The sequence below is a fragment of the Cyprinus carpio genome, chromosome B3, assembly GCF_018340385.1.
Source record: "Cyprinus carpio isolate SPL01 chromosome B3, ASM1834038v1, whole genome shotgun sequence".
In the NCBI taxonomy this organism is placed as follows: domain Eukaryota; kingdom Metazoa; phylum Chordata; class Actinopteri; order Cypriniformes; family Cyprinidae; genus Cyprinus; species Cyprinus carpio.
This window is the reverse complement of record NC_056599.1, coordinates 22,273,852-22,299,656: the sequence shown is the minus strand read 5'-3', so window position 1 is coordinate 22,299,656 and position 25,805 is coordinate 22,273,852. Positions and strand designations below refer to the sequence as shown.

At 34.7% G+C, this 25,805-nt stretch overlaps 1 protein-coding gene and 1 pseudogene across 5 annotated transcripts; both read right to left on the bottom strand.

The window, feature by feature from the left end:
• Positions 1-1,884: 1,884 nt before the first annotated feature.
• LOC109062005 lies at positions 1,885-20,378 on the bottom strand. Of its 5 annotated transcripts, none has more exons than XM_042720254.1 (15): positions 20,147-20,378; positions 14,107-14,193; positions 13,800-13,871; positions 7,896-7,955; positions 7,472-7,579; positions 7,242-7,371; positions 6,966-6,986; positions 6,593-6,631; positions 5,991-6,041; positions 4,830-4,868; positions 4,157-4,177; positions 3,951-4,039; positions 3,002-3,058; positions 2,867-2,890; positions 1,885-2,774 (listed from the first exon to the last, which is right to left on the bottom strand). In XM_042720254.1, exons 2-13 carry the CDS (start codon positions 14,134-14,136, stop codon positions 3,020-3,022), a joined length of 699 nt encoding a protein of 232 aa, XP_042576188.1. In that variant the 5' UTR covers positions 14,137-14,193; positions 20,147-20,378; the 3' UTR covers positions 1,885-2,774; positions 2,867-2,890; positions 3,002-3,019. The 5 variants fall into 5 exon arrangements, with proteins under 5 accessions (XP_042576188.1, XP_042576189.1, XP_042576186.1 ...); XM_042720255.1 differs by having other exon boundaries at positions 1,885-2,770; XM_042720252.1 differs by having other exon boundaries at positions 3,019-3,058; positions 20,147-20,377.
• A 532-nt stretch (positions 20,379-20,910) lies between these two features.
• The window catches only part of LOC109064434, a 79,959-nt pseudogene continuing 75,064 nt past the window's right edge, over positions 20,911-25,805 (bottom strand).

Below are 25,805 nucleotides of genomic sequence, written 5' to 3'. Positions count from 1 at the left end.
CTGTTGTTTGAGCACTGTGCTGATCTGCTGAAGTAAAAATCTTAGAAAAATCAGAGAAAAGTACAGAAATAAGAAGCAAAGCGCAGAGCAGTAAGCTAGAACGTCCGAACGGTAGCAAAGCCGGAAGCAATAATCGGAAGCACTAACTGACATACACCTCTAAACTAGGTTTAAAACCCAGTCCTGAACCTGGAGAACCATGTTCTGCAGAGTTCAGTTCCAACACACTTGCTTGGACATTGCTACTGATCCTGAAGACCTTGCTTAGCTTAGGCGTGTTTATTCAGGGTAGCTGCACTTTGCAGGACACTGGCCCTCCAGGAGCAGGACTGAGAGCCCTGACATTAGCTCTTTTACATTCATTGCATGTGATTTATCAACACCTAGTACATCTTAAAATATACAGCTCATGAAAAATAAAAGTTCCAGATTGACAAACATTAATAAACCAGTGTGAATAAACTATATCTTAAAATAAATTTGGATGGGAATGGGAAGTTTTAAGTAGTTGTACAGCTTGAAATGTGAAGTTTATTCTTGTACACAGATATGGCATATTCATAGCAGTACACATGAAATTCATGTATTTATGTGTCATTTAAACTGATGTAAACAGAAAAAGAGTAGACTGGATTTTTTAAACCTGTCGCCCCCTCTAGTGGACATTAAGTGTTAAGGGCTTCATTGCTCAGACAACAAAAGTCACTAGGATTTTTTGAGAAGGTAAAAGTCTGACCAGTTATACAGCAACGAGTCAGACAAGTCTGAAGATCTCAGCTGAATTTGGTGAAACATTAAAGTTCTAGTCGGTGTCAATTACTCTCATAATTAATAATAATAATGTTTAAATATATTTTGGCTTTCTCAAACCCAACAAAGAAGACTTAGAAGAGAAACATCAACCAATTTATTATGTGATAAAACTAATATTACTAATTTATTTCATAAATTTAACTTTATTAATTTTCACAATTATTTATTAATGTCACACACACATACTTAGTGCCTTTTGACTTAAAAGACGAGAGTGGTAAATGTTACAGACAGATTATCATGGAACTGTTCAGTCTATTTTTTTTTTTTATTTCCACTTCACTTTTATCCAAGGAGACAGAACTATTTGCACTGTATTTATCAGTGGGACAATATTCATACAATACTATAACCTAGAAATAATTTAAAGGGGTCACTTGCAAGTCACAGCAGCGCGAATTATGTGCCCAACAACATCTGATTCAATTATTATGCTAATTAACAGTGAGTGGTGGTTCAGACATTATAGTACTGACTCTTATTCTGCCTGAAAGAATGAAAAGACCGTGCTGAAGGCGGAGCGATTCGACCAATCAGATTTCAGAGAGTGTTTCAGCACTGCCCACAAGTGCGAATGAAATATTGAAGGCAAACCAATTTGTAAACCTCAAACGAAAAAATGAGAAATCGGGCCAAAATCTAATTTTCCGTTTGTTAAACTAAACGGAAAAACGAATAAACGAGCCATTTTTCCATTTCTTGTTATTGCATTCTAAATAAGAAATGAAATGATCAAAACACGGACCAACTTCTTCTTTTTTTTTTTTTTCTTTTTTTTAATAATCCTCTTTTCTTTATTTGTTCTGTTCCTGCTTTTTTTTCTCTTCTCTTCCATTTGTTCAGATGACTTTGGATGTATTGCTGATAAATTTTGTGTAATGTATGCAAAGTTGTATTTCATTAATGTCATCTTACACACACAAACACACACAAAAGATGTGACAGGTGCCTGGTTTAATTAAATAAAAGATAATACAAAAAAAAAATAGTTATTTTACATGAGAATATGGATATAATATAGAAAGGAACACATACTACTTGGTAATGAAGACACAAAATAATGAAAAATGACTGTCCATCTGTTTTATTTTTTATTTTATTTTATTTTTTGTTTGTTTGTTTTTTTAATGAGAACATTTTTTAGTGACATTTAATGAGGTCTAAGATACACATGATCATATTTCCTGTTTTACTGGGTGTGTTTTGCAGTAGACAATTGTCAAGTTTACACAAAAGCACAAAGATCAGTAACATAAAATTTACATTCTGATTTCTGAGATACCCAGAAAAGAGTCTCTTACACGCAAACACACCAAAATAAAAACATAGAAAGATATTGTATAAAATAATACAATAATATACAAACTCCTGAAAACAACAGGATATATTACTTTTATGCTGCAGTATCTTGGCTGTAAATACTTTTCGTTCCTGTCTGGCACAACCATTCAAGACCTGAATGCTAAAAGGGATAGATTTTTTCCCAATAATTTCCGTACTAGTTATAATTTTTTTGTGTAAACAAAAATATATATAATAGACAGAACAAAGAGAACTGGGGATGGATAAGCAGATCAAATCAAAACAATGATAATAAATACCAAAATAAATAAAATAAAGTGTGAAAAAGAGGGGGTTTCTTGTGTCGCAAATTATGGTATATTTAACGTATTTCTTAAAACATACCCCACAACCTGTGGGCTGGACAGACAAACCATTTTATTCCATATCATTCTGGGTCAGAAAACCATGAAGAGGAGTACCTGATAGATGACGGATAACAGTTACAGAGGCACATTCAAGACTGAAAAATACACAAGCTGTGTGAACATGTCAGTCACATTGCCAGTCACAGATTTAAAAACAGTACTGTGCCATGCATGGCATAGAGAGTGTGGATACCGTAACAGATGACTGGAGAATCACTTTGTAGCTGGAGAAACACATCAACAGGTGACTGACTTGAACAAGAAAAAAAAGATTAGATGTATAAAGAATAAATATAGAAACTTTATCATTAAAAATTAGATGAGTGACAAAAAAATCAGCTTACCGAAGTGCTAAAATTTTTAATTTACTGCCAGGAAAAAGGGGAAAAAAGAATAATGTAAACATGTCCAAGACAGCTGTAAAAGTATATATCCTGCTCATCTGAAGCTTTTTCCATAATCTACAAAAATGGTGTTACCTAAATCAGATGTTTACCTTACAACTCTGAGTGTGTCATCTCACTGGATGTTTCTGACTGTAAAAAAATAAATAAAATGAAAACCATCACAGAGAGTATACTGAAGGACTTAATCACTGATGAAGACAACTTAATTGGTTTCATTAACAAAGGTTCAAAATATGACATAAATAAAATAGTGCTGTCAAACGATTAATCATGATTAATCACATCCAAAATAAAGGTTTTTTGTTTACATAATATATATGTGTGTGTACTGTGTATATTTATTATGTATATATAAATACACACCCATACAGCACATATTTTGAAAATATTTACATGTATATATTTACATTCATATAATTTATAATATATATACATATATTTAATATATAAATGTAACGTTTTCTTAAATATATACATGCATGTGTATTTATATATACATAATAAATATACACAGTACACACACATATATTATGTAAATAAAAACTTTTATTTTGGATTGTGATTAATTGTGATTTATCGTTTGACAACACTAAAATAAATCATACTGATATAAAAGTTATTCTTATAGTTAAAACTTACAATAATGCCATAAATAAATAAATAAATAAATGCCATGTGAGTAAATTAAGGATTTGCAGTTAATTTAAATTTTAAAGAAATATTCCATAATAAATAAAAATCCATTATAACGCTTCCTCCAGTGAAAATGTCCATCCCGTGTTATTTGTTAAGAGCTGTTTTTGACCGTTTAAACTTTTAAACCATGCTTGACCTGTGCATATTTCTCTTCTTACTCAGACAAAAGTATTTTTCATGGAGAAAGCAATATTATGGATAGATGACTCGTATTTATCCCGAAGAATTGGTTTGAAGTTAAACCATGCCCCCTTACTCAAATATAAAAAACCTGTTTTAATTTTATACAAACTCACAAACTAAGTTAATGCTTAGAAATTTTTACCTTCCTGTGCATGTGAAACACCGTGAAGAGTAAAACAATATTCAGCAGAAATGACACAACCAGGAGTCCAAAACATGTTTTAATGGTAGCTTGGAAACAAAAAATAAATAAAAATAAAATGTCAGTTTTCATAGAGATTTGTAGGAAGAGAGAAGACTTGAAAGCAAAAATAATTGGTCAGAAAGACCCACAGATCTGACACTTACCCCACTGATTTTCATCTTTAACTGTAATAAAAGGGAAAACCATACAAAAACATGAGATATAGCAGCCAGTGTCAACTTAAAAGATAATGGCATAAATGGCATTCATAATAAAATAGAATGGCTTGTGATGTTAAAGATTATGCTGAAAGAAATAATATTCAAAAAGAATATTCATTTTTTATTTAACAAAACAATTAGTAGTTATGCACAAAATTATTAATTAATTAGTAAATGGCTATTTTAGTAAAATTAGTCATTTGTGACAATGCACAAGTTGTGTTGACTTCATTAGGTGCAACATGGTATATCTAATCAGCTAATCATCAGCAAGTCAGTACGTATAAGTTTGTATACATGGACTTCAAAATGACAAACAAATGTTGAGTTTAATTATTTAATGATTGTCTGAATTAGTATTTCATAAAAAGATGAGAACTGTGCAAATAGTAACAACAACAAAAAAGGGAAAAGGGCAGCATATCTGTACGGGTCTGAAAGGGTCAGCAGAGATTGGCTAGATGGGATGATGACTGAAAAAAGACACTGCGCTGCTGCTGAACCTTTCTGAATGCACAATATGTCAGATGGCCACTGAAAGTGACTACTGAGTGTATGCTGAAGGTATTATGCTGCTCATCACAGATGAAGCTGCTCTCACAAGAGACAAACTTACTGAAGGTTTCTGTACGCGCCGATGGATCTGCTGTCAAATCTACAAAATATTACATACTCATATTAAAAAAAAAACAGTAAAAGTAGGCCATATTAATCTGATGTCCCCATATAATCAAAAATTTATATAAAATAAATAAATAAAATTAAAGGGATAGTTCACACAATAAATGAAAATTTTATCCCCAGGGCATCCAGGATGTAAGTGACTTTGTTTCTTCAGTAGAACCCAAATGATGATTTTTAACTTCAACCGTTGCAGTCTGTCAGTCGTATAATGCATGGCAATGGTCACAGAATCTATGAGAGAGAAAAAAAACATGCACAGACAAATCCAAATTAAACCCTGCGGCTCATGACGATACATTGATGTATAAAGACACAAAACGATCGGTCTGTGCAAGAAACTAAACAGTATTTATATATATAATTGTTTTTTTGTTTTTCACTCAATTTCCAAACTGTTAGAACTCTTGAACGCGCTTCACAGCAGCCTGCATCATCTTCTTGTGGCTTTATGGCGGATCACAGACTTATAAGTGCATTACCGCCACCTATCTCTCAAATGGACCATTGACACTCCTCATTGAGATTGTAGATAGAGTATTAATGGTCTATTTGAGAGATAGGTGGCGGTAATGCACTTATAAGTCTGCGATCTGCCATAAAGCCACAAGAAGAAGATGATGCAGGCTGTTGTGGAGCGCATTCACAAGAGTTCTAACAGTTAGGACATTGCGTGAATCAGAGGTAAAAAAACGATATAAATACTGTTCAGTTTCTTGCACAGACCGATCGTTTTGTGTCTTTATACATCAATGTATCGTCACGAGCCGTAGGCTTTAATTTGGATTTGTCTGTGCATGTTTGTTTCTCTCTCATAGATTCTGTTACCATTGCCAAGCACTGTACTGCTGAGAGACTGCAACGGCTGAAGTTAAAAACCATAATTTGTGTTCTACTGAAGAAACAAAGTCGTCTACATCTTGAATGTCCTGGGGTAAGCAGATAAACATTACATTTTCATTTTTGGGTGAACTATCCCTTTAAGGATATTTTCAGTTAAATTTCTGTTGGTTTCCTTTACTGAATTAAATGCTCAGTGTATTACGTGCAAATATTCAGCATGTACTTAATTCAAGAAGATTAATGGGATCCTTACTTTCAGGAGCAGTGATGTTTGGGCTGACCAATGTTGTTAAAGATGTTATGCCTATGTGATTAGAAAATGTGGTTTGATGTCAAAAAACTCTGATTAACGTGGCAGATAAAGTATCTGTGCTGTAATCTGTGTTGATGTGAATATGAAATACAATACAATATTGAACTTTCATGATCTGTGGTGAATAAACTGACCGTTATGCCTGATTAATTAGAAAACAGATTACATTACACTTAGCTTCAAAAGACAGCTATAATACCACGCATGTGCTCAGAAAGCGGATATATGGGCAAGACTTTGAATGTGATGGTTTGCTTTTCCCTTCTATTATCTTTAGCTTCACATCTTCTTCAATAAGTAAAAAACCCAGACATTCTTGACAAAGCGAGATACTTTGTTTGTTGTCACTATTTAATAATTAGATTTGTTTAGTAGGGAATGTAGTTAGATCTGACATGAAACTTTGATGTAAATCATTTTATAAATACTTATATTTGAATGTACATGAATTTATGAATGATCTGTTTTTAATTTAAATACTTGTGAATGGCAGTTCAAATATCTGTGTTTGAGATGTGAAATAAGAAACTGAGTTAGCTTACTGAATTCAGGAGTTGGGCTGATCGTTGTTAAAGGTGTGCCTGTTTGACACAAAACATGATCTATTACAAAAGGTTTCAACAGAATAATTCAACAACAATTTCTGTACAACAACACTCAGAGATTAACGTGTAATACTGTGTGAGCTAAAGAAATCAGTTTCTTTGGAATAATTAACATTATAGTAAGAGCTACTAGAAACATCCAGACATTCACAGTTTTTATATGTGTGTGTGAAAAATAATCAGCTATTGCTTAAACAAGTTAACATTTTCCTTTCCATCAGCTTACTGACTCTTTTTTTTTTTTTACAAAGAGTAGACAAAAAGGTACATCATGGATATACTGTAAATGAGACAATGTAAACTAACTTACTCTTTGATGGACACTTCAGGTCTAAGTTGAAAAAAGAGAGAAAGTGAGCAAACTGTGCATTTTCAAACATGTATTATTCATAACATTCTATATATCCAGTTCGTGTAATTTAGCTTGTTTGTTTTTATAAATATTCTGGCTAATTCAATGCCTTCAGCTACAAATAAGTGTTGCCTTGCCAGAGATTTATGGTGTCCATTGTTCATATTATGAATAAATTAAGGAAGGGCAAGACTAAAGGAAAAGGATAAATTATGAGAGGTTAAATGTCTATACCTGATACAGATCCATTGCAAGATTTTCTATACATTTCTCCAAAAGTGGCTGTGTCAATGCCACGTACTGTGTAAGCATCCATGCAATTGAGATTTGCACAAAAGTTTTTTTCCTCAAAATTTTCCTCTAGCTATAGATAGAAATAGGGAAACAATGCAGTGAATGCAACTGAATCATTTTGATATTTGAAACAGAATGACAGAATATGGTAGAGTAAGCAGCATACTCACTTTATACAGCATTATGTAAAAGGTTTTTACAACTGTTAATTTATCCTTCTCCTTATTATTTTTCCAGTTTGTACAGAGGGTATTTATTACTGACAGAAGCGCATGTTCCTGGAAAAATAGTCAGGAAAATAATGTAACCAATAACCATAACATAACTATTATTGATTATTAAACTCAATTATTTAAACTAAAATTCATACCAGTATAAACTGACAAGAGAAATAAAGTTTTCTGGCTAAAGTTAATAAACTCTTATTGCGTCTTTTTCTGTACAATACACTTGGGATAACAAGAAACATTTCAACAAGCTAATACTTCTTATTATAACACAATATACAACTACTGCTAATAACAATATTAAAAGTAAATAAAGGTAAACAAAGTTAATAAGTAAATAAAAGTCACCTTATGTTCTTGCTCTTACCTCCGTTTCAGGTGAGAACACCTTAATCTGAAACATGTGACCTTCCAACAACAGCTCATCCTATGGGCATTTAAGAGAAGATACAGTATGGACATATTTAAGGGATCAGGTACAGTCAATATATATAACCAGTTATAAAATAAACGGTGGCACTTTATTTTAAAGTCCTTTTCAATATTGTAAGGATGAAAGAAACTCAGAAACTGAGAAACAAACAAGACAAACATACACGGGCATCTTCGAGACACCACACAGAGTGGAAGTGCAGGAGACTTCCTTCGTTTTTGTCCATTTGTTTCATTTTAAATCCCTTCACCCATGCTTCCTTCTACTCAGTCTGCTCAAAATGATTACATGAAAATGCCAATGCAAGTGAACTAACAGTCATATCTGGTATCATTTGAAATGTCTCAGTGCAACTGGTACAATGGTCTCAATCTTACAAAAGTAGACTAAAAGATAATACAGATCCTAAGAGTTAAGAGATATTTTGCTTACTGTAATGGGAGTGCCCTTTCCCAGGGTCTTCCATGTAAATTACCTTCTGTTCCCATTGAGGTGTAAACTAATGCAAATTCCAATTGTTTGTACATGCCTCCGTTTGGGGGGTGTTTTATTTGTTTTGTATTTAAAGGACTGCAGCAAAAGGGTCAGGGTGATTCTGTAGCCAGACTGAGCCCATAGCATGAAGTGTGTCCACAAACTTCATACTATGTATTTATCTAAAAGCCAGGTATGCATCTTTATCTTTGAGAATTTGATGTTTTATATTGATTTGATATCTTGGAATTGGCTATGTAATTGGCATAATACATATTTACCTGGCTAATAATAAATTGTTGCATTTGATTCTATTTTGACTTACTCTGAAATAATTTTCTCAAGTAGATTAAGTGAAGGCGTATGTTGCCACAAATCTGCGTCTAGGGTTAGTACAAACTAGATCTCAGGTTAGATGGAGCATGGGGCACATCAGGTGAGATTATAGATTTCTGACTAACTGCTTGACTTTAGTTAAGTTGTTATGCAGTTGCATTAACTGTGGGGGGCTAGACAATATACTACTGGAGTATTAGCATGGTTTGGGCATATTTCATAGTACTGGCCATAATCTCTGGTTATTGTCTCAGCATTAATTAAATTGTATGTAGTTATATTAACTATCGGGGACTAGACAAATAGTACTAGTATAACCGCTGATTATTGTTTGAGCTTTAACTAAGTTGTTACGTGGGTGACTGTAGGGGACTTAACAGAACCACTATTTAAATAATGGTAAGCATGGGTGACCTACTAAATAGTTAGTCATAACCTCTGACTAATGATCAGACTGGAGAGTTTGTGATCATGGGTTACATGTACATCAGCCGGCATGATACACCCTGAGCAACATGGATTCCTAATGAACGAGTAAATATAAAGTAAAGAGTTAAAGGTGCTGTATGTAGGATTGACACCGAGTGGTTGAACTAGGTATTGCAGTCCAAATTCAAGTTTTTTTAACCGGCCCCTCCTCCTCAGACTTGATGCACACACAGGTTGCCAGATTGACGACACAAACAGGAACGAGCGCACTTGAGATGAATGAAATGAAATACGCTGTGTTTTCCGTCAACTGGCAACCCGGGATGTCGAAATACAGTTGGGTAAACTGGCAGTGGGCGGGTTTCACAAACCAAAACAAAGATTGACATTCCGGCCTGGAACGCACATTTTCAAAGGAGAAAAACAGACTGTAGCATCATTTTTCAGATAAACAAGTATGTTAACTTAGCATGTTTCTTAAATATCTGCAAACATATTATGGTATTTTTATGCTTTAGTAGAGTCAAAATCTTACATACAGCACCTTTGTCAGAATAATAATGATTATTAATAATATTATAGTTATTATTAGTGATTGGAGAAAGACAAATTTGCAATTTGACCTTTATTCTAGGTTATAGTTAAATTAATAGTATGTTTTGAGTTTAGATAATAAAATGATTATATTAGAATTGAACTTAAATTGAATAACTTTGTGCGCTGAAAAGACCAAAAACGCAAGAAACCTTCAGCCAGCATTGGATACCTTCCTTGGGCCAAGTGCACGGACCTTACAGCATGCACATATTTAATTGTAATAATTACGATAACTAGGTAGTAACTAAGTACTAACCCTAAACCTAACTCTAACCCATGTAGATACCTTTTATTATTCAGCACTTTCTTATGCAAGTACACTTTAATACAGGTAAGTGCACGTACTGTACAATAAAGTATAAATAAACTTGCACAAAAAAAAAAATAAAACCCTGACAGTGTGATCAGAATGTCATCTTGTATCATCTTAAATTGGTTTATTTTTTACAATAATGATTGTAGATTATCCTGACCATTACAAGGCTACTTAAAAAAAAAAAATGAATATTACAATGATAGTTTGATAAGAAAAACTGATTTGAAGGTAACACTTTGGTAACAGTATTTACAATCTTGTGTTCCTATTAAATACATGCATTGGCAAACTAACATTAACGTTAAATTAAGTAGCACATTGGTTACAGTTACATCTTTTGTAATACATTTTAATAATGTATTAGTGAATGTTGAAATAAACATTAACCATGAGAGACAAAAAAATCTTTTTTTTTAATTTTTTTTATTTATTTGTTAGTGTTTGTTTAAATATTAATTATGAGTGAGAGAAAAAAAAATTATTGAAAAACTGTAGATACAAAAGTATTTATTCCAAAAGTGCTTTGATTAATAAAAGCTAAATATGTGTGTGTACACGGTGTATATTTATTATGTATATATAAATACACATGCATTTAAGAATAATATAATAATGTTTTTATATTAATATTTACATATTAGCTCAGTTTTCTAAGCGGCCATGCATTAAATAATACGACTTAATTTTCTCGTTTATCTCGAATAAAACAGTTCGTTTTCATCTTATAACGACTTAATTTTTCTCTAAGAAATTACAAAACTGCGAAGGTTATAGTGAATATAACTGTGGGGTGTTGTATAAACTTTACTGTAAGCGGACCTTCCTCATCGATTTGCAGTTTATTACTGACATTTAATTAATTCATAAAATGTTAAATGCTTGAATCATATGAATAGGTATGAAATGCTGAGTTTCACCAACGCATTCTGTCAGATCAGTATTCTGTTTGCACATTAATTTGTGAGGCTCATGATTAATTTAAATTTAATTTTAATTTAATGATTAGGTAGTTAATAAGCGGAGATGGTTCTGTTTATTACAAGTAGGACTGATTAACCATTGTAACATGTACTGATGTCTTCTTTTCCTTATTACTAAGAATAACAAACCATATTGATGAATAAATGTGATGTATATGTAAAAAATCCATAGGCTAATTTAATTCAGTTTTGTTCTGTAATGTCGAATTGTTTTTCTACACACACACACATACACTACACGTACACATGAACGCTCTTTTCAAACAGAAGCTTGTAACACACATGATATCTGCCACATAATGACTACTACAAAATACAAATTGATATATAAATTATTTCATATAAAGGAAAATTGTGTACAAAGTGTATCCAAGCATCTAATGGCGCGGTGTGTGCCATTTAAACATGTTAATTACAAAAACAAAACGTTCGTTGTACTGTGTCTCTGGAAAAAAAAAACTGGAAAAAATCACATCACACTTTATTTATACAGTATTGTTATTACCTAGGCGAAGCAAAATTTGCTATAGGCTACAGTAAGAGCGCCTGCATAATCAGATGCCTGTTGAGTTCGTTACTATAGCAATTTAAAACTTTCATGTCGTATAACGAGGGGGGGGGGGGGGAAAACGACCTTCGTTATGTCAGTAACGAGAAAATTAAGTCGCTTATAACGAGAAAACGACTTTCGTTATGTCGAGATAACGAGAAAATTAAGTCGTTATAACGAGAAAACAAAGAGGAAAAAAATTATAATGGATGGCCGCTTAGAACTTCCGTAGAATATAAATATATACATAATATATTTTCAAAATATATACTGTATGTGTATTTATATATACATAAATATACACAGTTCACATACAGTACATATATTATGGAAACTTTTATTTTGGATGCGATTAATCATTTGACTGCACTGGTTCCAAATGATGCACAATACACTATGCACATATAGGCATGTGTGTAAGAAGACAAGCGCACGATGAAGATGAAGGAATATAAACATGTATTTATTATTATCCACACAAAGACAGGTTAACCAAGACAGGAATACACACAAGGTACCATGGAAAACACCAGACAAAGAACTGAACTCAGGAAGGAACTAAAAGGGGGCAGACAGGTGAAGGGGGTTAACTAATGATGAACTTAGAAGAACAGGAACATAACCAAATAAGGAAAAACAGGAACCGGAAGGAACTAACAGAAATGGACTAAACTAAAAGTTCATAACTGTGACAATTATCTAGTGTATTAATTGTGTAAACTGTCATCCAGCATTAAAGCCCTTCCCCCTCCATTAGGAAAGTGCATAAAGTGTCCAACAATCCACACCTTTTTTTTTTTTTTTTTGGAATTTACAGTGTGAACTCACTTCTCACATTATTTATACTAAAAATGGCACAAGCATGCAAATTTGGATGCACCTCAATATTTTTTTTTTTTTTTACATTTGACTAAATTCTGAGACTGTCACATTTATGTTCTGTTTTGGTTTTGAATTCACTGCATTTCTATTGATCCAGCTTTGACACAGTTTTTCCTGATTAGTCTTTTCTGTTCTCCTGTTTTGATTTTGTTCTGAAAACACCTGTTTCAGTTTTCCCTGATTATGTTCCATGTGTTTATATGCACTGTGTTTTCCTCAGTTCCCATGTCTTGCTTTGAAGTTGCTGTTGTTGTCTTTTACTCCCCATGTTCTTCTGTGTTTAACTCTTGGATTGATAATTAAAGACTCCCTTCCAGATTACCCTTGCACCGTGTGCTTCATCCAAACCGCATCATGACAGAGACCTCAATTAATGAACATTTTTGTCTCACAAAACACTGAATAATTTGTTTTTTTATTATTTGGGTCCATATGTTAAACAGATGGACAACAGACAGATGAACCCCCCTCACAAACCCATCCATCCAACTGCTGGTTAAACTAACCCTGCTGCTGTCAAAAATCATTTAATTTCATGTCCTTAGAGAAAACTAAAGGGAATCTTTCTGAAAATAATTAACCACATATCTAGCTATGCATTCTTGCAGACATAAATCGTTGGCAGGTTAATATACATAATATATAAGCAAGACATTAAAATACATTATACTCAAAATTTCAACCCAGGTGGCATTTGCAAAAACAAAAAAGATGCTAAAGCTTTTCTCAGAAATAATCTCACATTTCCACTCTTTCAATTAATTTAACCATTTTTACACTTTTGTAGATTTATGAAGCCAGTTTTCAAGTTGATACAAATGTCCTGGGAGAACAACCACTACTTTGTTGAATTAGCAATGTTCAACAAAGTCAGAAAAATAAATGCCAGTTGTGCTGATGTTTTGATATATACAATAAAGACATATTAACCAAGACACTTTTAGATTTTACTGAATTCTATGTAGAATTATTAGACATGTGTAGAATGAATTAGAACAGAACAAAATACATTTGTCCCACTATCAAAAATAAATAAATAAATAAAACACTTAGTTGTAAGAAGGATAACACAGCTAGCTGTTATGGACATATAACATGACTTAACATTATGGCAGTAAACTCTTTTTAGAAAACACTTAAAGTTTGCACATTATTGCAGAATTCTTTCCCAAATTAAAAAAATCAGAAATGTGCAGGATTAAAAGCAACAAGCCTCAGATTTATTTGGGATGATATGGGCAGAAAATCACAAAAACAATTATGGATAGACTCACCAGATGTGCCTTAATGTCTTGCTCCATACACTTGGACTGGACATGGTAAACATGGGTGATGAAAGAAACTGCCTATGAAACAAATGCCAAAAATCAAGTCTCACCTCTGGACAACTGTCATCTGAAATAATTAATTTTATGTTATGCATTTTATGGAAACACTGTGTAGATTATATCTCGTAAAACATTTAACATGGGCTATCTTTAACGAGGTGCAATAAAAAATAAACTGCAGCCACACAACACCTCACTGAGAGGCTTCCAAGGCCTTCCACTAATATGTTAGCAAAGACTGATTATAACTCACAGTGATCAATATCCAGACTTTCCCACTCATTACGGTGCTTTGTTAAACATCAGAGTTTAGCTCCATAAGCCACGACACTTTGCCTTGCTGGATGAATAACATAGGGAACACACAAGAGACCGAAAGAGAAGAAAAGACAACACCAGTGAGGGATCATATCATTATATCATAACAGCAATATTTCTCAAGTGCTGTCAGAAACAACATAATTGGATATTAATCCAGTATACTCAAAAACAGTGTTGGGGGTAATGCATTACAAGTAACGCGAGTTACGTAATCAGATTACTTTTTTCAAGTAACTAGTAAAGTAATCCATTACTTTTTAATTTACAAGAAAATATCTGAGTTACTTTTTTCCCATTTTTTAATTGAAAGATCCCCTGTCTCCTTGTTGAGAGAAATCGGGAGTAAGATGTTACTTTAGATCTAGAATAAATGTGAACATGCATTAATTCATTTTATTTATTGAATATAAAAAAAAAAAAAAAATCAGATTTAGTTTTCCTCAAAATGAATAATAAAAGAATTTTAGAGAATCTGAGTATGTGATATTTTTATATGTTTTATATTATAAATATATTTTTTGCATTTAATCCCATTTTATTAACCAATTTGCTGCTGACCTTCGATGATCCAATTCAGCCATACTAATAAGCAAAAATTACACAAGATAAACTAACATTTCTTCTTTTTTTATTGCTGAAGAGTGTTGAATTTCTTCTGTGTTCTACTGTACAGACGTTAATTTACATTTCCTTCAGCCTGAGGCTTTTGGTGTGAAAGAGCTTTTACATTTGCCAAAAATACCACCTTGGTTTTTAAGTGAGCCACAAATTGATTTTAGAATACATAACAAAATACAAAAAGGATAGTTTGAAGGTGAAATTAAGTATTTTACACTAGAATATATTAATACTGTTATTCATATGTACACTGATGGATCTAAAAACCCAGAGACAGGGCGAACGGGTGCAGCATTTTATGTACCAGAATTTAAAAGTGGGAATAAAAGTAGAATAACTGATGCAACATCAGTATATACGGCATAATAATTCGCCATTCAGACGGCTCATGAATGGTTTGAGGGGGAGATGGCAAACTCAAGATTCAATGGCATCACTTTCAAACTTTACAGTCGTGTAGAAAAGATATACTGATAGAGAAATTGATCATTTTACAGTCTATAGAATAAGTCAAATGGAAGTGTTAGTGTAGTGCATTTTTTATGGGTACCAGCAGATGTAGGGATATGAGGGAATGAAAAAGCAGACCAAATGGCTAAAGAATCAATTAAAATGGATAATATTAGCGTAACAGTCACTTTAAGCAGGGCAGAAGGAAAACCTGTTATTAAGCAAGTTTGTAGGAATAAATGGCAGAACTACTGGAACTCATGTAAAAAAGCAAGACATTTCTATAGAATTCAAAGTAACATAAAAAAGGTAAAATTAATCATATGAATAGGTAGGACTTTATTATATATACAAGATTAAGAATGGATCATAGTAATCTAAAAGGGGTCATATGATGCTGCTAAAAAGAACATTATTTGATGTATTTGGTGTAATGAAATGTGTTTATGTGGTTTAAGGTAAAAAAAAACACATTATTTTCCATATAATGTACATTATAGTTTCCCTTCTATGCCCCGCCTTCTGAAATGTGTCGATGTGTACAAAGCTCATCGGTCTGAAAAGCGAGGTGTGCTGTGATTGACCAGCTATTCAGTATGTTGTGATTGGCCAAATGCCTCAAGGGGCGGTCACACTAGACTTTGAACGTGCGAAATTTTTTCGGACACCGCTGCGAATATGGGCGGGAGCAGGTAACGGTCTCCCCTCAGTTATCACAACATGGATTAAATGTGCTTGTACTGTGCCTTTTGCGACGGCGTCGAAAGTGTTTTATTATGTTTTACTCTCTGTCTGTCTCTCTCTCTATATAAATACATACACACTAAGCAGGTTTTTTTTTTGTTTTTTTTTTTTTAATAAAAAATTATAAAATGTGTCCTCATTACGCTCTTAAATCTTTTGAATGTACCATCGTAGTGAACATTCTACTTGATCCCAGGTCTTCACATAGACGTAAAGAAACTGGACACAGCAGCTGACCCCCAATTGGACTCAATTGAGGACAGTTTTTGAAAGCCCCGTTTTAGCGATATTTTAGAACTTCCGTTTCTGACGCGGCAAAGACTCAAAACTAAGCTGATGACGTCAGAAAAACTGTCTGACAGATTGGTAAATTTTAGTAGTAGTCTGAGCGTGCCAAAACTGCCCTCGTAAATCTTGCAGGGGGACGGAGGAGTTTGAGCGGGGAGTTCTTGGCGTGCATGTGAGCAGGAAGTAAGTATTCTGATTATATTTTGTATAAGAGTTATTTAACAATGTAACGCCACAGTACGCCATATCTCTTGACGTCTCCCCGATGCCGCTCTGCTGAGTGATTTACTCTCCTGGTACGGTAATTTCTAACTGGCGCAGTAGAGTCGAGGGTTTATATGGAACCGGCAATCGTTAGCCCTCTTTTACAAAAACTGTTCTACGGGGCAATAATGTTAACATCAGAAGGTAATGGAGCAATTTATACATTGTAGTGTATCTTTAGCAATTATAAATAAGACAAAACATGGCGTCTTTAAAAATCGCCCTCAGGATCGTAAAGTTATTCGCTTGTACTAAAGTGACGCAACAAAAAACTTATGAATGGGAGTCAATGGGAATGCAACGCAAGTGAAAATTCTCTACAAGATGGCGGCACCGGCCCCGGGTGTGGCCGGACCCTTCAACTTTCTGTTGCCCGTCGACTTCCTTGGCCCCTCGGTCTCACGTGATTCTTGATGCGAATTCGCCGGGTCAGGTAGAGTGTGTCACAAAACTTGATACTTTGGAACGCATGCGAAATGCGAAACAATTTTTCGCATGAGGCTTTGCGGTTTCCGGGTTTTTTTGACGCCATTCGCATAGGATGATGGAGTCCAATGGACACGAAAGAAAAAAAGTGCAGTGTGACCGCCCCTTCAAGCGTGTGACGGAAATGTTTTGCCCCTTTACATACTGTGATGCCTTCTCCCAGGCCAGCAGCACGAGACTCAGTCCAGCTGCTCTGCTTGCGAACATCCCATCATCGTTTTCTTTTAGCAGTTCAGTCAATTTACTGTTAGGAGTAACTGAATAGTTTGGGATATTGGTTTATTTCACGTCAGAGGGAGTGTAAGGCATGTTTATAAACCGAATAACAAATAAGTTATTTGTGGATTACTGTGTTCTGGAGACGCGAACCGTTTCAAACGATTCAGATAGATTTGGTGAACCAGTTCGATCGGTTCACTAAGAAGATCCGGTTAAATAGAAAGATTCATTCGTGATCCGGACATCACAAGACGAGACAAAACAAATAAAACCCATTACAAACGAGGCATTTGTTGCATCCAGTGGGGACATAATTAGTGATTATAATGACTTACAGTGTTTTTTTTCCACGTTGTGTTTCGCGCTTCATAAACATAAAACCATGTCTGCATTTGTGATCGGAGAAACAACAAACAACAAGCTCTACTCTACACTACTCAAAACTCAAGTTTGAATCATCATTGGCAAATTATTTAAATATAAAAAACGTACTTACAGGCTGTAAGTCAGAAGCGCCAGACTGTCCTTGCAAAGTTTATACTGCCCAACTTTATAGAAACAACCATTGTGCCACAGATGCATTGCAGGCTACTGGTTCTGGAAACAGTCCTCTTCCTCCATAAAATGCACAGCACACATCAAAATATTTGGGTTGGACTGTTCAGGAACAGTGTTGAAATACAACTTAACCACTGATTTCTAGTCATGTCCTCTTTTGGAAGGCCAAACAAAGTAGTTTCACTTTCACAAAGAAACACACAGTGACTCCACAACAAGGCAGCTGCGGCAACAGAGAGAATAAATGTTACGCCTTCTTTCTTTGCACATCACAGAGGACCTCTCCTGGCGTGACAACACCGCAGCACTGGCCAAGAATGCACAGCAACGTCTCTACTTCCTCCGCAAACTGAGAAGAGCCAGAGCCCGGCCCCCATCATGTGCACCCTCTACAGAAGCACCATCGAGAGCATCCTGACTAGCTGCATCACTGTGTGGTATGGCACCTGCAACTCATCCTGCCAGTAGACTCTTCAACACATAGTGAGAGCAGCTGAAAAGATCGTTGGTGTCTCCCTCCACTCGCTCCAGGACATTTATGGAACCCGTCTCACCCATAAAGCCCTCTGCATCGCAGGTGATCCCACCCACCCGTCACAGCTTCTTCAGTCAGGCCAGGACCAGCAGACTGAAGGACAGCTTCATTCATCAGGCTGTCAGGAAGCTGAACTCCCTCCCTACCGTTTCAGAGTAGTATGCTAAAGTGTTGTCACATGACAAACATTAAAACAGCACAGCTGCTGAGGTTGTTACCTAACAAATAAATGTACTAACCATTCTTTTTACAAAGGCTTGTTAATTAAGGATTCACACTAGTAAACAATGCTATATTGCCCAATTGTACTCATTTCATAATTAATGGATTTTACATACTGAACAGAACTTATAATAATTGTGTAAATAGTAGTTAGGTGGTAGATATTTATATTTCAGTATTGTAGTACATTATAAAACAGTATACAATTACAGTCACTAGGTGGCGTAGTGGACTACTATTGCAGATTTTAGGTTTTTCCCTCAATTTATTTCTCTGCTTTACTGTCCAGCCACATATATATCTTCATTGTGTTTGGCCCCCCTGGACGAGTGCGCATGTAGGCAGGTGCCTAGAATGTCCATGCATAAATCCGGCCCTGCATATTACAGATGCGTGGTCAGATTTATATCATATAAATATAAAATGATGCCACACCCTGAATGTAGATCCAAGTCCCTGCCTGCTCGCTTTACCTTCCAAACATTATATCTACACTTAAACACAGACTGATATGTAGTTTTTTGTGAAAGATGTTTTAATTAAGATAAAATGACTATCGTAGACAATGTAGGCTACAAACTATTTGCTAATGTTGTTTGCTATTTGCTATTTATAAGTATAGGCCTAATACTACATGATTACACAATATTACACGAATACTACAAAACTACAACGACCTTTTTTATTATTATTATTTTTTAAATGTTTAATTTTCTTAATACAACAAAAGACGTGTTCCTCACTGACGTGAGACCCTACTTGTTGTTCATAGGCTACATATTTACACACGTCTAGCCTTCATCACTGACATTTCACACTGTAGCCTGTTCTACAGACTGTGTGCTAGTGTTATCTGTTATTAGTTAAACTGTCAGTCGACTGTTGGTTGGAAAGGTTATCGCTGCAACCGCTGCTTTGCTCAGAACTCTCTCTCGCCCCGTTCCTTCGACACGAACCGACCTCATTCATTTTTTGTTCACAATCTGTTTGACAGAATTAAACGCGCAGACACTCGCGTGAACATTTACTCGGGTGGTTAATTTGTCATTCAGATAACTGAATATGTATGAAAAATTGATATGCAATATTTGAAAAACACATTTAATAATTAAAAAATTTAAAAAATCGCTAAATGATGTGTGATCGCAGAGATACTTTCCTTAAGCGGAGAAGAAATGTGTAGGCTACTGCCTAAATAGAACAGGATTAAAACCTCGCGTCACACACACACACACACACACACGAATAATACAAATAATCCGGCGTCTGGGATGCCAAACACGTCCGCATGGCTCTCTCACACAAATAAGTCACTAAAATCTGTGAATAACTTGCAACAGCATGTACCGGAGACAATAAAACCCCAGCTGCCACTTTAATACCGATACCATCAACAATTTCGCAACAGTAATAAAACAGCTTACTCTAAAAGGCTATTTAATAAATGCGTATTTTTTTTTTATGAATATTTAAGAACTAACTTAATAAAATACATTTAATTCTTATGCTATTTTATAATAAAATCGCAATTGAGGTTTTGGTTTGAAAACCATGCATCTCACAGCACACTCTCAAACACACGCCTTACCTTTCAGCTGCCTTGTCTTGGTCTGCAACATACTTTCGTTTTGCAGCTTCAAGCGATGAGCCCCCTTGTGTTGCAAGGAGTTTAAAATCCCCCAAGGAACCAGACAGGAAGCAAGAGGAAGTGACCAATTGGAATTTCAGTGTTACGCAGTAAATAACGATCACATGTAAGCGTGGGCTCACTGTGCGATGTAGCCTACACAGCACTGTTTATAGACCAACCGCAAGTTTATGTGCAGTCGCTCGTGGACAAAAGGGAAAAAGTCCCCACCCTCTTTCACCTGTTTGTTGTAGGACACTCTATAAACAGTACAACTGATGGTGTTTCATTTAAGCAATATCGACATGTTTGAATCTGTATTATGCACGGCGCGTTGAAAAGCAAATATAAGAGATACAAATTATAATGGAATATAACTACAAGAACATTTCAATATTGTTACTCCTGTAAACTTATTTGAAGTATCAGAAGTGGCACACTCTCTTATAATTTATTTATATTGTGTTAAACAAAAGCCACATTTTATACATTACTTAAACTGCTGTATAATACATCAGCTGTCCAAGCAAAAAGATTCATCAATATTCATATTGATGAATATTGATGTATATTCATATTCAGACTGAAGAAAGCATGGGCTGAAACGGCTGCATGGGCTTTTTAATACACTTTGCACTTTTGTCACTTTTTCACTTTTGCATATGGAAAATAAAAACTATATTTTTGAGAGATCTTTTTTGGTCTGATTGAAAAAATGTTCAGTGTGCAGACGAATTCAGTGACTTGTCGGAAACTTTCTCCTTTTTGTTTTACGCACCTGAGAACTCATTATTCTTTTTGAGGGCAGACAATTCCTGTTTAAGGAATTGAATAAATGAAATTCATTAAAAAAAAGGGTGAAACTCAACACACACATTAAAAAAAATAACACCACAAGCAAACCACACAGGTTTTAACCACACAGCCTCTTTTATAACCATACCCTGTAAAGACACAACTACAGATGTCAGCAAACAGATGTCACACACAGTAGTTGACTGGCCTTACACCTTTTGCTGTTCACAGGGCTGTCTATCAGACAGACAGATGTAATTCCTCAGGACACCTGTTTCAGTGATTTAAGACCGTTATACAGCAAAACTGGCAATATAATATGAATAAGCAAAACTAGAAGCTCTACCAATTTTTTTCAGCATTGACACTGGGATAGATCCCCTAAATCACAAACTCAAACCCAACAAACAGAAGATAATTAAATATAAAATGCACAAATAATGAAACCCATCTTCATATAAACGCAACATGATTTACGACTGTTTGTCAGGGTCGACTTTTGAGGCTTCCTTGAAGTCCGGGTCGAGCAGAGTAATAAGATCCATCATGGCTTGACTGATGTGAGAGCCAAACTTATGAGAGTCCTATAAACAAGAAAAAATGAACCGCACTTTAGTTTATATGCTATATAAACATTCTTTCAAAACAAGACACCAAATGACTCTTAAATATAAGAATAAAAAATGAAGCAGTGAAGTCTGCTCTACAGCAACTGAACTCACATATTTACTATATTTCCAATTCAAAAAGGTTGTGAAGAGAACCAAAACTATCTAGCAATTCACATTCTCATCAATTGTTTTAGCACATTATTTTGTCAAAATCTGGGTCTATTATATAGCAAAACAAAAATGACAAATATGCGGCTGGAAAATTAAAAAAAAATAATGCATGGAACAAAAGATGCTTAAAACAAATCAAGACATTTTTGATATAATTAGAAAATCGGGATTCTACCTACTGCATTTTATTAACAAAATATGAAAAATTACATGAACTATATTCATATTATTAAAGACTTCTTAATCTATTTCTTTAATTCACTATATTGTCTTTTATACTTTACTTCTGCTTTATAAACATTATCAGATTGAGATGTTTTTCATATATATATGTATAGAACAGGAAGTCAAAATAATGCCATGATCTGACATGTGCCCTTTCAGTGTATTAAAAATGATCTTGATGAAGCTCCATAAAAAGGCAAGTAGTCAGTTGTTCTTAATTGTTCAATTTAAGAGCATGTAGTGATGTAGGGTTGTTTTGCACTTACAGTCTCTGTGCAGGAGTGCTTGCAACACATATGGTAGTCGATCATTTCCTCACCCATAATGGTATAAGATACAGCATAGCCATCATCAGCCACCTTACACAGGAACAAAACATGGACACAGTGAACTCATGAGCACTTCTACCTGTTTATGTGCGTGATGATGGGAAGTCGTGGCCTAATGGTTAGAGAGTCGGACTTGCAATCCAAGGGGAGTGAATATACAGCGCCCTCTCCACCCTTAATACCACGACTGAGGTGCCCTTGAGCAAGGCACTGAACCCCCAACTGCTCCCCGGGCGCCGCAGCATAAATGGCTGCCCACTGCTCCGGGTGTGTGTGTGTTCACTGCTGTGTGTGTGTGCACTTTGGATGGGTTAAAAGCAGACCATGAATTCCGAGTATGGGTCACCATACTTGGCTGTATGTCACGTCACTTTCACTTTCACTTTCACTTTCACTTTCACTTATTCACCGGACCAAAGCCTCCTCCCAGCGAGATGAACTCAGGATGGTTGACCAAATCAAACAACTCCATCTGTTGCACAGGGGTCTGAGAGATGGAGAGGCTCCAGGGCTCTGACAACACCTGCAAGTCACACATGAACCAACAACTTCATGCACACGCATCCATTTAGCCATAAATGCCCACACACATCAACATTTAAAAAAAAAAAAAAAAATTACCAGTTTAGTTAGAGATTGATTCAGTTTATTCTCTAATGCATCTTACTACATCTAATGCATCTTACTACTCTAAACTACATCTTAGGAGTGTTTGAGCAGCCTTTCAGAACAGCTTGCAGCAATGTTCCCCATCCTATGAAGAAAAATCAGGCAAAATGAAATAACTGCCAAGCAAGAGGTTACATGACAGCACAAAGTAATTATGGAGGGCTGTGGCACTTAAAAATAAAATTAAGAACTCACAATCAATTAATTCAGATAAAAAATAGAAACAAATAGTCCTTTTTATTTTTTTTTAATTATTTAATAAAATAAAATGTTTAAAAATGTAATTTAATTATATCATAAATAATAAAAGAATATTTTTGCATGCAAATTTTAAATAGCATTTTATAAAGTATTTACAAATAGCATTATCAATTTATAAATTACTTTTCTTTACTATTTTGCCAAATAATTTTCTTCATGAATTAGCCAATTAACTAATAAAACAGGTCTTTTTATTTGACCATTTGAAAAGTGATTCTTTTTTTATTTGTTACATTTAATTACTAAAAAACTATTTTTATTTTATAAATTAAATTTTAATAATAAAATACATTTTAGGTGGCATTCCTGATTCCTCAATGAAGTGCTGTCAGTAACAGAAATGGAAAGAGAAATATCTTTAGACTTACAGCATGCTCCAGTCTGTTGAGGAATTTTGATTAGTGAAAGTGAAAGTGAAAGTGAAAATGACGTGACATACAGCCAAGTATAGTGACCCATACTCAGAATTTGTGCTCTGCATTTAACCCATCCTAAGTGCACACACACACCATGAACACACACCCGGAGCAGTGGGCAGCCATTTTTTTGCTGTGGTGCCCAGGGAGCAGTTGGGGGTTCAGTGTCTTGCTCAAGGGCACCTCAGTCATGGTATTGAAGGTGGAAGAGAGTGCTGTACATTCACTCCCCCCACCTACAATTCCTGCCGGTACGAAACTCGAACCCACGACCTTTCCATTATGAGTCTGACTCTCTAACCATTGATGGGGATTCAAAAGTTGCTGTTTCAGTACTGACATAAGCTATCCTGCTTCCTTTACAAGTAGGCTACAAATGTATCAGCTTTCACTGGAACAGGGTGGGACGGTCTCAGTGCGACCCTTGCGAAACAGATGAGTCATGCTCTTAGGAAAGATTTAAAAAAATTACACACTTTATGTGTAACACTCTAATTTACACATTTTGTGTCCATATTAAATAAAAATGTGTAGAAAAGAATAACCTCTTTTACACATTTTTATGTGTAACTTAGTTTAAAAATCAACACAATTTGTGTATTTACACACAGCATTTAACACAATATGTGTAGACCGATGTGCTTAACACTTTATGTGTAGTTTAAAAATCAACACAACTTGTGTATTTACACACAGCATTTAACACTTTAGACGTCCGTCATTTATTAAATTAGCTAGTGTGAACCAACAGGGACTAACGCTAGTCTTTAAACAGAATCCAGTCAGCCCATAGTTTTTAGTCTGTAATGACAGCGACATGCCATTTCTTTTTACTTCTGTATTGTTGCAAGTAAAATATCGTATTTATACCATAATCGCTTTATTATGTTATTATGTTTATTATGACCCCACTTTTAGACTCTGTAGGCTATTTTACTCTGTTTTTGTCAATTAAGAAATGGTGCTAGCAATGCAATAAATTTATTTATTATGTCTAAAGTATTTCAAAGTTGCTGAAATGATTAGCAATATGTTGTGCTGAGCCACTGGTGCAGACCAGGTAATGTTAACTTACAATCTAAACTTGCTAACATTTAAGTCTAACACAGCAAAGTTTATTACACAGCAAATGAATCAATCAGAAGATGGACCATTTTCTGTGTTCACCATTCAGGTAAGCACTGCAATAAAACTCACACTAAATCATTTATTCATACCAAATCTAGAATTCTTTAGTTTATATTTAAGCATTATTTTGATCTTTTATTAGGCAAAAGACTCTACTATTGCAGTCCCATATGACCAGTAAGGTACCTAATATCAGCGCACAGGTGGGTTAACTACTGTAATAGGAGAAATATAATCACATAGTGATTGCTTGCATGTGTCTTGGTGTGTTTTTGTCTCAAACAGCTACCCCTTCACTGCAGACAAGCTGAAGGCTAAATCCTCAATTGGAGTCTTTCTCTCTATGGATCTCAACATCTTTGGACAGAATTTAGGATATGTAAGTATTACAATTAAATCTGGCATAATTTAGTTTAAAGTTCAGCTGAAATGTTTGTATATGTTATTGACAAGCTGTTACTTACAGATATATATTCTTAAGTTAGAGAAGAAAGGTTTAAAAGGTTTGAAAATGTAGGTTAAAAATAAATTGACACTAATGTGGAATTTTTTCCCCTCTCTCTCTGTTTTAATATAGTGTTAAAACCCGGGATCTCCACTGAAGGACTGAGTGCATTTGTGTTTGTGGAAATGCATACAGACCAAGGAACATTCTGATGTTGTCAGTCAAACTCTGATCAGGAGCCAGTCTTTGGAGAAGTTTATTTATTCCCAAAGGTGGACAAAAACATTGCTTTGGCTTTTAAAAGGCTATTTTGATAATGACTTTTACTCATGTGCTGTGGAAAAGATGGAGTAGTACAGACAATGATAATAAGAAATGTTTTTTAAGCATCAAAGAGACTTTTCAAAATACTTTTGGCCACCAGTGTAATAATTATGAAGGTGAGGTTATGTGTCATGTTATCTAATGAGATGAATAGAATTGTTTTGGGTTGTGTTTGATATTTAGATTTTGTACGTCACTGCTTAAAATTTTTTGGCCTGTGTTGGACATTTCCCTTTTGACTGCTTA

What these genes read in the sequence shown, in the direction of transcription:
- LOC109062005 (XM_042720254.1), bottom strand. Translation starts at nt 14,136, where the DNA reads ATGAGTGGGAAAGTCTGGATATTGATCACT. An exon ending in TGTTCTCACCTGAAACGGAG is followed by an intron (nt 7,580 to 7,895) that starts GTAAGAGCAAGA and finishes CTATTTTTCCAG; the next exon opens with GAACATGCGCTTCTGTCAGT. An exon ending in GGCGCGTACAGAAACCTTCA is followed by an intron (nt 4,178 to 4,829) that starts GTAAGTTTGTCT and finishes CTTTTATTACAG; the next exon opens with TTAAAGATGAAAATCAGTGG.